The sequence below is a fragment of the Nyctereutes procyonoides genome, unplaced genomic scaffold, assembly GCF_905146905.1.
Source record: "Nyctereutes procyonoides isolate TBG_1078 unplaced genomic scaffold, NYPRO_anot_genome, whole genome shotgun sequence".
Lineage (NCBI taxonomy): Eukaryota > Metazoa > Chordata > Mammalia > Carnivora > Canidae > Nyctereutes > Nyctereutes procyonoides.
In genome coordinates this window covers 773,719-787,652 of record NW_026575031.1, presented here as the reverse complement: position 1 = coordinate 787,652, position 13,934 = coordinate 773,719, and the positions used below count along the sequence as shown (strand labels likewise).

Sequence of the window (13,934 nt, the reverse complement as noted above, 5' to 3'; positions counted from 1 at the left end):
GGCAGGGGGTGGGGGGCCAAGGTCCTGAGCAGACTTCTGGGCTTTACTTTTACAGAACTTTTCACAGCTAAACCAGGAGAACTGTCGTTTATCCCTATTGGCTACATGACTAATTAGCATTGCTGTGAGCCCTAGACTAGAAAATGCCCGGTTGGGAGCTTGTTGAGACTCAGAGTTGCCAATAATGAACATCAGAGAGCACAGGGAATGCATATCCCCAAGGCAACACAACACTGGAAAACTGTCTTTTGCTCCACGGGTTGTTGCTTTTGTATCAGAGTAATTTTCTAGAAATCCACTTTTGTGAGATCAGGACTTTAATTTGATGAGAGAAAGAAAAGAGAGGTCTGGGTCCAGTTATCAGCCAGACAACTCAGAACCAGCTGTTTCCAAGATTCATCTTGCTGGCCCAAGTAGAGTTTGCACTCAGATTCAACATTCCCCCCTTGTCATCCTGGTTTTTGCCCAGATTTTCTTTCATCCATGCTCTCCCTCTGGTATTTCTTTCACCTTCATGGCTTATCTCCTTCCCTTTTCCTCCTGGAAAGGCAAGACTGAGGAAATAGAGTATTTCTCCCCAGGGCCACTGTGCTTGGTAGAAAAAGTGAGGCTTGCTCAGAAGTGAAGCCATGTTGCAGAAGGTCCCCAAAGAGAAGCCCAGGTCTCACTCCCTTGCCTTCCGACAGAGATACAGCCTGCGGCTGGGGCAGGGCAACATGACGACACAGGACACAGAGGACCTGTTCTGAGGGCTGCAGCCCTGCCTCCAAAGCAGACCTGGATGGGGGGCTCTCACAGTCACACCTCCAGCGAAAGGATAAAGCTGTGTCATCACCCGAGAAGTGATTGCCTGGCTGTGGACATTCTTGCTCACTGGAGGCAGATTTTAAAGTTATCTGCTCACACACTTCACAGCAAGGCGAGCTGTCAGCTAGTCCCGTAAAAGCTGAGCCTAAGAAGATAGAAGATAAGGATTAAAACCACATATATTCATTTTCCTTTAAATTAATCGAAAAGTGACTTTTTTCATAAGTCTGGTAACATGATGGAAGATGGGGTGGAGGGAGCAGATTCCGAGACAGCTTTCTACTCACCCATCCTGTGCCTCCACCCTCCTCCCTCTGTCTTGCAGGTTCTGCTGCTACCCAGCCAGCCAGCCATGACAAGTTATCTTTTTCAGGGCCAACTAAGATCACATTTTTAAGCCAATTCAAGTGTGCCTCTTTCTCTGCTATAATGAAGTTGCAAGTTGATCCTAATCCTTATAGTTAGACCATAAATATATATTATTTTATCACATTGCTAAAGGGTTCTAAGGAGGAAGGATTTTTGCTATCTAGAAGAAGAAGGCTAATGTTCAGACAATGTGGCTTACTCCTAGGTGGGCAGTGGCTCTCCTAGCCACCCTCCACCCCATAGTAAACGCTTGTCATAAACATCCAGAGGCCCTACACTTTTGGCATTCTGGCTTCTTAGAGCTGTTGGAGTTGTTGGCTGTTATCACAGTGAAGGGTAACTAACACAGCCTTCAGTTCAGGTATTGGTGGGAATTGAAGGGAACCCTGAGGGCTAATTGCCTCTCTATTCCCACAGAACTACGGTAGGGCTATAAGCATTTGCTCCTGACTCCAAGTGCATCCTCTCTCTAGCTGGCAGTTTGCCCCATGATGGATCTATAACATCCCCCACAACGTAGCCTGACACCCTCAGTTCCCAGGGATTCTGCAATGGGCTTCACAGACACAGCATCAGCACTTATTCTGATTGGCCAGACACAAGGGAAGACTAACGAGATATGTTTGAACACTGTAAGCCCCATCCACTTCTTACTTATAGACCTATCATCTGCACTAATTACGTTTGTACCACAGTCTAACAGAGGACGCATAGTACTCAGTTAAAGAAATTTGGGGAACTGACCTCACGTGTGTGACTCACAAACTAGGTATGTGGTCTCACGGTGACTGAATGCCAGGAATTGACCAAAAAAAAAAATCTATGATGGAAAAACAGATGGCTCTGGTATCTTGTGTATCAGAAAGCAACAGATGTCAGCACCCATATAGGACCCTTCAAGCCAGTGCTGTCACGAGCAGAAAGGGTCTGCTGAGCTAACCAGTACAAGTCCAAGACTAAGCTCAGGTCCAGGAGGGGGAGGACTATCTCTGTATAAGCTCTGCTTTGACCAACCAGTGGCTGGTTCCCATTACTTACGTTTGCTGACTTGGTTGGTAGGCAAAAAAGCACAAGGTCTTTCAGTTGGAAAACTAGAAAACTGAACAAGGAATCCTAAACATTTTGTTCTTGCTTGGTTGCTCATTTCACAAAAAGACTTGAGACTCAGCTTTATACATGATGGACGCTCAAATATTTGTGTAGAATATTTGGGAGAAGTAACAGGTCTTTCTTCTAAATTGAGCAATGTGAAGCCTGTTGTTTCTTTTGCAAGGCAGGTCTTTTATTTTGTGTCTTATTGGTACTTTTGGCCCATTATCTACCATTCCCACTGGCAGACAACAGCTCCATCCAAAGCAGGGAATACACACAGATTATACAGATTTCAAAACATTTTGAGAACAGAGAGAGGATCAAATTCAATTTGGATGACAGCAAAATATGCTTTCAGAAATGCTGGGAGAGAAGAACAAAGCTACATAGTGTATTACTGTATTGCCATAACCAGTTAAGAACCAGGATCCAGGGACACGTGGGTGGCTCACCAGTTAAGCCACTGCCTTTGGCTCAGGGCATGATCCTGGAGGCCCGGGATTGAGTCCCACATCAGGCTCCCTGCATGGAGCCTGCTTCTCCCTCTGCCTGTGTCTCTGCCTCTCTGGGTCTCTCATGAATTTAGATAAATAAAATCTTAAAAAAAAAAAAAAAGAACCAGGATCCAGGTGGTAAGACCATTGAATGAACACTTTTCATCAGTGTCCAGAGAAAGATGGGGGAGAGAGAAGTGCTTGTAATCTTGCTGAGCTCAGGATCCAGGGATGTCCAGTGGAGTAATCTGAGGGGAGATGGCCTGAGACATCTTGGGGAAGGGGCCTGGCCCACCATCCATGGGGCCAGGCTGTGGTAGCACCACTTCTAAATGGACTTCTTTGTTTCCAGGCAACGTCCTGCCCTTGGAGAATGTCTGGCCTCCCTGGCAGCTGCCATACCAGTAGCATTCCTGGAACCCACCCTTAACCGCTACAATCCACTCTCAGTCTTCAACACCAGAACCCCCAGGGAGAGGTCTAGTAAGTATCTTCCCTCAGAGGTCATCAACCCGTGTGTTGAGAAGAGAGCAGCCAGGAAGGAAAGACACCCAGGCAGGGAACAGCAGCCTTGAAGGACTTTTGGTTTATGTAGTCTCAGAGGGGCCAGGAGATCAAAGCTAGGATCCATGTTGCATGTCTCCATTTTACTGGAAAAGGGGACATGGGCAGGTACCTTGTTATCACTGGACTTTGGCTTCCTCTTCTGTACAGTGATACAGTATGGTTGACTTCTAAATCCCTTCCCTCCTAAAGCCTTAGGCTCTCTAGTCTGCCCTGGATATCAAGCCCCCTTCTGTGCCTGGGCACATGACTGCTTTATGAGTTCCTCTCTAGAGTGTTGTCAGAAGGGGCACAAGTGCACTGGTAACCTAATTATACTTTCCAAGTCCAGGGAGAGGCTGTTTTTCCAAGGATGATGACCACATGCTATCATTGTAGAAAATAAAGTATATAAAAACACCAGAAGGGACTGAAATTATAGAAGAAAGAGAAGTTAACAAGAGGGTTGACACACTAAGTTCTAGAGCTATGGCTATGGCTATGGCCCTAATCTGGTCTGCTGTCTGTTTTGGGAGTGTTTTATTGGAACATGGTCTCACCTACTCATTTACGTGTTGTCTGTGGCTACATTAGTACTGCATAGGGGAGGGAAAATAATTTTCTCTCTGCTCTTAATTGTTCTTGGCTGAGACCCCTCCCCCATAAAACAGATTAACAGGAGAAAAAAATTGTAATTATATACACATGAGTACTTATAGGAGCCCCACAAAGATAGGAGACTCAAAATGCAGCCCACAGATTGAGGCTCATAGACAGACCATTCAAAGCTAAGGAAAGGGATAGGGGTCTGGGGATTCAAAAGGAGAAGGCAATTCACGGACAGGTGAGAAGCAGAAACACTTGGTAAACGCTTGCCCTGCCCTGCGGATGAATCTCTCAGATGAAAACGTGATCTCCCGTAAATAGCTCACTTCCTGGTACAGGCCCCCTTTCTAATGTAAATTTCCTTTATAAAATTTAGACTTCTCTTCCACAAGGGTAACTTACTTGTTTTCAGAGCTTCTCCCATGTTTGTAGGTTCTTAAAAATAATCAGCCCAAAATAATCCTTATGCCAAAGAGGCATATCTTTAACTGGCACATTCTGCTTCAACTCAACCGCAGGGGCAGAGTTGATTCATGGTAGCAAAGACCATCTGGCCTGCAGTGTCTATTTACTATCTGGCCCTTTATAGAGAAAAGTTTTCTAGAGTACTCTAGAACTGGAATCCAAGGCAGGTTATACATCTGCTCCAAGGGAAATGGAAGGGAGAGTCCTCCTTTAGGGAGGAATTGTGATCCTACTGGAAGTCAATGGAATATAGAGCAGAGGAATTTGAATAAAGCTTGGACTCCAGTTAGAAAAAATTACTGTGACTTGATAACATCAAAAAACTACCACACTATCAGCCTAATCAATATTAAAGAAGAAAAAAACCATAATAAACTATTTCAAATCAGGACCTATCTTATTCAGAACCAATACTTTCTGAAAATAACAATGGACAGTCACAGTAGATGACTAGACTATGTGGCAGTTTCATTTAGTGCAAGCCCCCTTTTCAAACAGCTGTGATATCCTGAGAGAGTTCTAAGAGCTAGAACTCTCTTCATATCACGTTCTTTTGTCATCCTCTTCTTTTCAGGTAAGAATGCAGAGTGCTAAGCCACAGCTTTATTCCCACTTGCTTCTCTTTGCTTCAGATAAAGAAGTGCATCACCCCCAGAAATGATGACCAGAACAATTTAGACAAGGACACTTAGCAAAGTTCTGGTCCTGAGCTAGGATAAATGCAGTGGAGACTAGTGTCAGAGTTAGTCAAGAGAGAGACATTGCCCAGATGCTTCAGCCTGCCAAAGTTTCATATGACTTCTCTAGATTAATGTTCCACCCCGTCAGCCTCACATCACCCTTTCTTCCCTTTCTTGGACTAGCAGAAATATGTCTCTAACCTTGTTTGTCTCCACCCTTTCCTGATACTGACTGAGTCATATCTTGCAGCTAACATGGGAGCTGAGCAACTGAGCAGGCTCTGGTTTAGAAAGGGCTGTGACATCTGTAGCCATATGCCAGCCCAGATGTTGCTCCGCAGCTCCAAAGGGACATGGACTCAGTCATGACAGTGCTAGATATTTATCCATTTGTTCTGCTCCAACTGTGATTCAGGAAACCCTGTATCTCTGTTTGACCATTATGTAGAGCTTGGGTAAGTGGGCCTCCTCTGCCCTTGAGTTCATAGACGTATAGTAGCAGGCAAAATGAGAACTTGACAAAGATGAGGGAAACCATGGATAAGTTTTGAGGAGGAAGGGAATTACTCTGTCCTATTGTTCTTCTCAAGGGCTATTGGAAATATGTTCCTTCTTATTTTATATACATTACCTTTATTTAACAAGACATACCGATAAATGAAAAATAAATATCAACTATTGCATATTCCACAGGGAAGAAAAGAGAGAAAGATGTGATTTAGAGATGACAGTTTTTCATCCATCAGTGGCACACTGTGGGGTGTGCCCAAGTCCCCTGAGCCCACATTTGTCATTATTCAGTTAATGAACAGAGGGAATGCTGACCATGTGTGTGACTCTTGAAAAGTAGAGTGTACATGAATATATGTTCTGAGATAATCGGGTTTGTCTGGAGCTAGAGAATGATGGATGGCTTAATGGACTCTAAGAAGGGTAGACTTCATTCATTATACAAAGGAGTGGCCTCAGGGACCAAGGTGGGGGAGGGATGTATAGGGTGACAAATGATGTGAGCCTTCAATTTAGAAGAATAATATGAGCTGATATATCAAGGCTTCAGGCAATTGGACATCTCTATTAATTGACAGTTCATGTTTTGCCAGCAGTTACCCATATTAATGACTCTTCTGTCCTGTAAGACTCTGGAGCATTTTCTGATTCATCCAGAAACTAAGATATGCCTAGAAAAGGCTTAATACAGGTATCTTCCAGGTATTCAAAATTAGATAAACCTTTGGTTATGTGTGTCAGTGGTCTGTTAATCAGATTATTAAACAAGATACCCTGGTCACCAGCCAGGCTGGTCCAGAGAAAGCAGGAAGTCCACTTCCCATGTCAGTGGCCTGCCTACACAAAGAGGTTGTACTCCCTGATGCTGCCTTCTTGGGGAAGGCCAGCTTGGTGAAGAAAATCTGACTTTAGAATCTTACTCGGTGGTTCTCAAACTCTAGCGTACATTAGCATCATGTGGAAGGCTTATCAAGACAGATTGCTGAGTCTACCCCTAGAGTTTCTAACTCAGTAGACCTGGGTTCAGAAGGTCCGAACAAGTTTTCAGGTGATGTTGCCACTGCTGGTGGGAGAACCCCACTTTGGGAACCACTAATGTAGAAGATGAAAAGACTGTGTATTCTAATGATAACTCCAACAGCCTTGGGTCTGATTCTAACAGGACCTAGCCGAGGCTATGTTTCATGTACATAACTCAGCAACATTCATTCTGTGGATTTATTATGTGGCATTTGAAGTATGAAACACCATCTGAATCACAAATGTTTCTTTCACTCAAAGACCAATTACATATAAATAACTTTTAAAGGTCATCATAATGATTCCAGTGCAGCACCCTCAAGCAGCTCTTTTCTTAGGGGGAATAAATGTCCATGGTGATGTATTGTCTGTATGACATTTAAACACACACACACACACACACACACACCTGAGTGCTTTATTGATAATTTTACAGCAAACAGTTGTAAACTTAAGTTGTATCCATGGCAGTTGCCACTGTTCTATGTGCAGAGTTTCAAGATAGAAGGCTTGACTTATCTGTCTTTAACTTCTTGTATGTATAAAATGGTTTTGTTTGGGAGGGTCCTGCAGACCCCCATGTTGATGTCACCCCTGATGGTTGCTCTGCTGCAGGATCCAGGCCAGACATTCTCCGCACATAACCAACATTGGCAGTAAACCATGTCGATGTGTAATTCCCTTCCCATGTAAATCACAAGAGTTTCACATTCTTTGGCTTTCATGCTACTAACCCTTTTGAATTGTCTGGATTTTTTTTTTAAGATTTATTTCTTTATTTAGGAGAGAGAACATGAGCACAGGTGTGGGGAGAGGCAGAGGGAGGGAAAGAGGGAGATTCTCAAGCACACTGCCACTGAACACAGAGCCTGATGTGGAGCCTGATCCCAGGACCCTGAGATCATGACCTGAGCCAAAATCAAGAGTCAAAGGCTTAATGGACTGAGCCATCCAGGCACCCCTTAAATTGTCTGGATTCTAAAGGATATTGGCCCCCTTGTGACTTTCCAGGAAGAGAGCTCTTTAGCTACAGTGATAGCAGCAGAAAGTCATCGTTAGACAAAGAGTGTTCCGGCCGCATGGGGCCTGCTCCGTAGCAGGGAGGCCCCTACATATCCATTGCATGCTGCTTGTTTCAGCTGCATGTTCATTGTCTCCAAGACAGCCAGCATTGCCCTGCATCTCTGCTCCAGGAAGTACAATAAAAGAAGAAATCAGAACGGTTCCTTTCAACTGACCGATATTCCTACAGGCTGCAGAACTGGCTGTGACCTCTCTTAGTCATTAAGCCTTCCATTCCTATGTACCTAAAATCTAGAGAAGGGAGACTTCCAGCCAGCAGTAGTCCCAATGGCAAAGGGCTGCAGGTATAACTCCATTCACAGAAGATATAATTTTATTTGAAGGCCTCTTTGTCCTTTGAAATTTGTGAGAACTTGGCATTTTTCTCCAAATATCAAAAATAAATCTCGAGTCATCTAGTGGAACTGACGTTCCAGAAAAGTGTTCCACCTTATCCTGTGGCTTCTCAGATTCCCTAGGCCCCTGTGGTGCTTGCTGCCTTGGCCCTGGTGTGGGAGGTTTAGCCTGCAGGTGGAATCCACACGTGATCCATGTCCCGGGACCAGGTGGACCCGACCCAGGCAGGTGGGTTGGTGGTTAGAGACAGAGCTTTGGGCTGGTGCCTCTTTCAGAGCCTTGTTATCTTCTTGCCTACCAGGCCCCTCAGGCTGCTTCTAGTGTCTCCTGTCTTGTCTTGTCCTTCCACTTCACTAGAACAGGACGGATAGCCACTGATGTTGCCGTTTGTGATGCTGATATCCGACAGCCTTCCCTGGTTTCACGTTGACCTCTGTCTGTTGCTGCATCGTCCTGTCTGTCTATATTCAGTGAAGTGACCACAGTCTTCAGTGCGAGGAAGAGAAGGGGCTTACTCTTCCTTGCACAGAAGCCTTCACAAACAAAGAGGTTTATGTGAGTGACAGGAGGCCTTGGCACAGGTCACCTCATTAGGAACTTCGGTTGTAAATGCAGAAATTAACACAAATACAGGTGTCCCCCGCCGCTGCCCCCCCCCCCCGCCAAATTTCAACCAGATGGAAAGGCATGTTGTCTCTGGTCCAGCTGAAGGAATATTTGCTGAGAGGGGTTCCTTTTCTTTTCTAAACAGTACAGAGATCCAGGTAGCTGAACTAACCACAGATTAGTTGCTTTTCTCCATGTAGTGTTGCCTTTTCTGCCAAGCATCCAGTAAGGCAGAGAGGGGGAAGCCAGAGACTGGCTTCACCTGGCTTCACCTAAGAGAAGTCTTAGGAGATGTCCCTCTGCTATCTCTGTTATGCTCCTTTGACCTTATGTTGAAGTATTTTTAACCTGAGTATGGCTTCAGGAAGCCAACCCAACCTTTGGAAGCTGTCATCTTTACACAAACACCTGGATGACAGAAGCTGCCCCACATTGAGTGCTCTCTCATCTAAGGCTTGAGGATGGTTACTTAAGGTTGGAAGAGCACAGGAAGGTGGGGACAGACAGAGAAAGTTCCATTATTTGTGCCTGTGAATTACTGTCCCTGTATTCTTCCTGCACCCTCTTGGTCAGTTCTGGGGATGCCGGACACGGTGGAAGAGATGTGCCCCGACCTCCCTCAGCTCGAAGGCCTGATGAAGGAAATCAATGACCTGGCCGAGTCAGGGGCCCGATACACGGAGATGCCCCACGTCATCGAGGTGATCTTGCCCATGCTCTGCAACTACCTGTCCTACTGGTGGGAGCGGGGGCCTGAGCACCTGCCCCCCAGCACAGGGCCCTGGTGCACCAAGGTCACCTCTGAACACCTCAGTGTCATCCTGGGAAACATTCTAAAAATCATCAACAACAATCTGGGCATCGATGAGGCGTCCTGGATGAAGCGCATTGCAGGTACCACAAATGCCTCTTCTCCCCGGCCCCCCAACCCAAGGACCAGGATACCTGCATTCTATTAACTAGTCTCCCTTCCCCTTTCTAGTAGTTCCCAGTAAAAAGCTATTCCCCTGGAGAGCTTCCTGTAGTAAATGCTCCTGTGGCTCCCCAAATAATCCAGGTCCCTCAAATCTCCAGGAAGCTCTTCTCCATACACTCTGCCTGACTTGGATCTCCATGGCTTTATTTGCTTTTGGCACTTAAGAATCCCATTTGATTAAAAAAAAAATCTCATTTGCTCTTACAGTGATAACCGTATTTTCCCAGTAAGTGCTCCTGTGTGTTTGGTACATATATAAATCTCACTCCCATGTGGGCTGTACTGGAAGTTGCTAGCATTTGTATTTCATGTTATGCTTTCTAAGACACTCCCAAATTTAGGTTCACAACAGCATCACTTTGGGTTTTGGGGATTTTGTTTCTATATTCCTCTAGAACTCCTTGCATGCAGTTGGCTCTTAATGAATTTTGTTACCCTATTTTCTATTCCTGAAGCAACCTCAAAAAAAGGGAAAGACTTGGAAAATGAATAACCAGATTTCCCACAGTTGGGAAACCGTGAATATTTAGTGTCTTCTGTGTCAAAGCAGAGTTTGAGGAGACAGAAGCCAAGGCAAAGTCCTTGCTTTTGACCAACCAGCAGCATGGCGGCTCCACAGTAGCAGTTTCACCCACGTCACTTCCTGGACCAGAAAACACAGTGGCTGGGCCAAAGGGAGCTATTAGCCCAACCCTCGATATTTATCTTCCTAGATAAATGAGGAGGTATCCCTTGGCAAGACCAGGGAAGAAAAGTTTCTGCCCTCTTCCAGTCTCTGAAATGAACTGAGATCAGAATTATAAATATTCTAGGTGCTCATAGCTACTCAATAGTGAAGACCTCATGAGCATACGAGTAAATAAAGTTGATGTTCCCTTTTTACCTATTTAGCCCAAGAATATTGCCAACCCCAAGGCCATTTGTTGAGAAGCTCAACTTGTAATTCATAAGGGATTCTAGGAAGGAAGGAGGTGGAAGGATGGGCTCCCTCAGCTCTCTGGAGAGATGCAGAGAGGACAACTGCCAGGAAAACTGGCAAGCCAACTCACTCTGTTACTCCCCAGGGGTCTCCAGATCTCGGGGACCACTTCATTGCCAGTGCCAAAACCAGTTGATTTTGAGTTGTAAGCCCAACTCACCCACATCTGGAATAGCCATTCTTATTCTGAGTCCAGAGCAGAGGTACAACTTGGGGCAGGGTGGGTGGGAGTGGTGAACTCTCCTAGCCTGAGTTGTGGCTTCTGGGTTCATGCATCTCAGCAGGAAGCTGCCTTTACTTCCTCCCTTTACAACAGTCTTTGCTGTGAAAGTGAAAAAAATAAGGCAGTGGGATTTAAAAGAAAAAGTGCCAGAATATAGGCTATTTCCAACTGGAATGCCCCAAGCTAAAAAGACTTTGAAATGCACAAAACATACATGGCATGTATTGGCAGTGGTTAATGGCTCTTGCTAATTTTATTTAACCTAATTGTTTTATAATTACTCTGATTCTGATATTTATTATCAAGCAGACCAAGAGGATATTCCATTAAAGAACAGAGTGAGATGTGTAGGTTTTACCTTTCTCTTTAGGAGGGCCAGAATCACAGCCCCAGATTCCACTGATGGCTTGTGTCTGCTCTTTGACTTCTGGTGACCACCTCAGCCTCTGTCTCAGCTCATGATAGCCAGTGACAGTTTATCTGTCTTCCACAGGGCCCCAGGCAGTGAGTTGGCAGATCTCAAGTACTGGGGACTGAGAACTGTGGTTGGGTTAATGTATTGTTTTTATTTTTTTGGGGGGGGGAGGTCGTGTATTTTTAACAACAGATTTTTCTATAAAATAACCAGAAAGCATAGTACTGAGTGCCTATTCTTGGCTCAGCATAGTGCTGGTTATTAGGGGGGGAAAGGCTCTATCCCAGGAATTTATAATCTAGCTGGTGAGCCCACACTAGGATGAACATACTAAAACTGTGTGGTGAGGAGCTAAGAGTGTGGCCAATGCCAGGCATGCATGAGGAGTTCGAGGGTGACAGGGGCTCCCTATGGCCTGGACCAGCAGAATGGGAGTAGAGACCTTCTCCGTGGCTTCCTGCCCTCACTGTGTCTTTGTGAGAGGGAAGCGCCTAGTGGACAGTGAAAGAAGGGAATAGGGTGTTGGCTGTTCTGAGTCTGGTTTGCTGCAGCCTCACCTTTCAGGATCACTTCTCTCCTTTGATCAATTGTCCTAGTGTGTGAAATGAGGTGGAGGCTTTTTGTTTGCAAACGCAGTGTACGCCCAGCCAATCATCAGCAAAGCACGGCCAGACCTGCTGAAGAGCCACTTCATCCCAACTCTGGAGAAGCTGAAGAAAAAGGCTGTCAAGACTGTGCAGGAGGAGGAGCAGCTGAAAGCCGACACCAAAGGAGACACTCAAGAGGCGGAGCTCCTCATCTTGGACGAGTTTGCAGTCCTCTGCAGAGACCTCTATGCCTTCTACCCCATGCTGATTCGCTACGTGGACAACAACAGGTATGGGGGGGGGCAACCTTCCACAGGATGAAAAGTTGGTGTTGGGTTGTGTTACAGGCGAGAGAGTGAGGTCACAGCTGCCACCACAAGTCACCCCTGCCCGTCCAAAAAAGAATCCCCCACGTAGCACCTCCGGAAAGCACTTTCCTTGGACAGTGATTCTATTTGGCCCATGACGTGGCCGCTCCATCCATCAACACATGCTACCGGAGGTCAGAGGGAGTGGGTCAGGCAGGGGCAGCAGCGACCTACTTCTTCCTCTCTCCACAGAGTTCTGTCACGTATTCATTCAGCAGCTATTACTGTGTGTCAGGCACTGTTCCAGGCATTGGGGGGAGGGAGGGAGGCATGAACAAAACAAAGATGTCTGGTCTAAAAATCTTGTTGTGGCAGGGAAGTGGGGCACACGGACAGTAAACCAAATAAGAACTTAAATACCTACTGCTCTACTTTCCTGATGTAAGTCAATTATGCAAAGCAGGGTGAAGAGAATGAGGAATGCCAGGGTGGGGTGGGGTCGCAGCTTTAAACAGAATGTTAGCTAAGAAGGCAGTAGTTGAGCAAAGACCTGAAAGAGGTGAAGTGAGGAATCATGCAGGTCTGGGAAGAGGTTTATTCCCAGGAAGAAGGACCATGTGAAGTCAGCCCTGAGGAAGGAGTGGGTTGGGGTGTTCAGGGGATTATAAGAAGGCCAGTGTGGCTAGAGGAGAATGAGGAGGCAGCAGAATGGTGGGAGATGTCAAGAAAGCAACATGGGGCCGAGTGAGCCATGTGAAGACTCTGGCTTTTATTCCGAGTGAGATGAGAAGTTAGTGGAGGCTTTGAGCTACTCTGTGATGTGATCCAAGTTGCTTTTAGAATGCTGTGGTGAGGCATGGAGGCAAATAAGGGGTGAGGAGACCAGTTGGAGGGTTCACAATGATCCCATCAAGAGCTGATGGGGATCCCTAGAGACAGAGCCAACGGGAGATTTCCAGGGTCTAGGGGGAGGAGGGATGAGGAAGCACCTGCTAAATGGGCCTGGGGTTTCCTTTTGGAGTCATGAACATATTTGGAAACTAGACAGTGATAGCGACTGCCTGACCTGGTGAATGGACTGTCACTAACAGCAAATTTTATATGTGTTTTATCACAATAAAAAAGAAAAAGAGTTGGATAGCTGAGGCCAGGGTGGTAGCAAAGAAGAGAAGATGCCAGGTGCTGGGTCTGTTTTTAAGGTAGAGCCTTTAGGACTTCCTGATTGGGAATGAGAGAAAAGGGTCCAGGGTGATTCTGAGTAAATGGAAGGATGAAGTCTCCAGCAACTGAGTTGGGGGAAGATTGTGGGTGCACACGTTTTTTAGGGGAAGATCTGGAAATCTCTTTTGGACATGTTAAGCTTGGGTTGCCTATTCAATATAAAAATGAAAATGTTGAGTGGGTAGTTGAATATGTGAGTCCAGAGTTCGGGAGAAGGTTCTGGTGTAAACATGGGAGTTTGGAGTCAGTAGCCTGCTGGAGAACCATGAGACTGGATGAGAGAAAGGATTGAGAAGAGAGAGGAGTCCAAGAACAAAAAACCAAGCCCTTGTGCTCACCAGCATCAAGAGGTCAGACAGAAGACGAGGAACCAGGGGATGAGGCTGAGAGGGAAGGAGCAGTGAGACAGGAGGGAAAGTGACAGAATGGACAGAATGTTGTATCCTGGGTGCCCACTTCACAAGGCATAGCCAAGAAGAAAGAATGATGAAAAGGTTATCAGTGATCTCGAGGAGAACAGTTTCAATGGAACAATGAGAAAAGGCAGCCTCTTTGCAATGAGTTGGAAGAGAAAGGGAGGAAAAGGCCTGGATACAGCATGCAGACCACATGTT

The 13,934-nt window shown here is 45.8% G+C and overlaps 1 protein-coding gene across 1 annotated transcript in view; it reads left to right on the top strand.

Annotated features, from left to right (window-relative positions):
* RYR3 (ryanodine receptor 3) overlaps nt 1-13,934 on the top strand; it is a 507,628-nt gene that overhangs the window by 430,752 nt on the left and 62,942 nt on the right. The window contains exons 65-67 of the mRNA XM_055316631.1: nt 3,115-3,245; nt 9,185-9,505; nt 11,841-12,081. Of these exons, the coding sequence (XP_055172606.1) occupies nt 3,115-3,245; nt 9,185-9,505; nt 11,841-12,081 (693 nt within the window). The remainder of the gene's footprint in view (nt 1-3,114; nt 3,246-9,184; nt 9,506-11,840; nt 12,082-13,934) is intronic.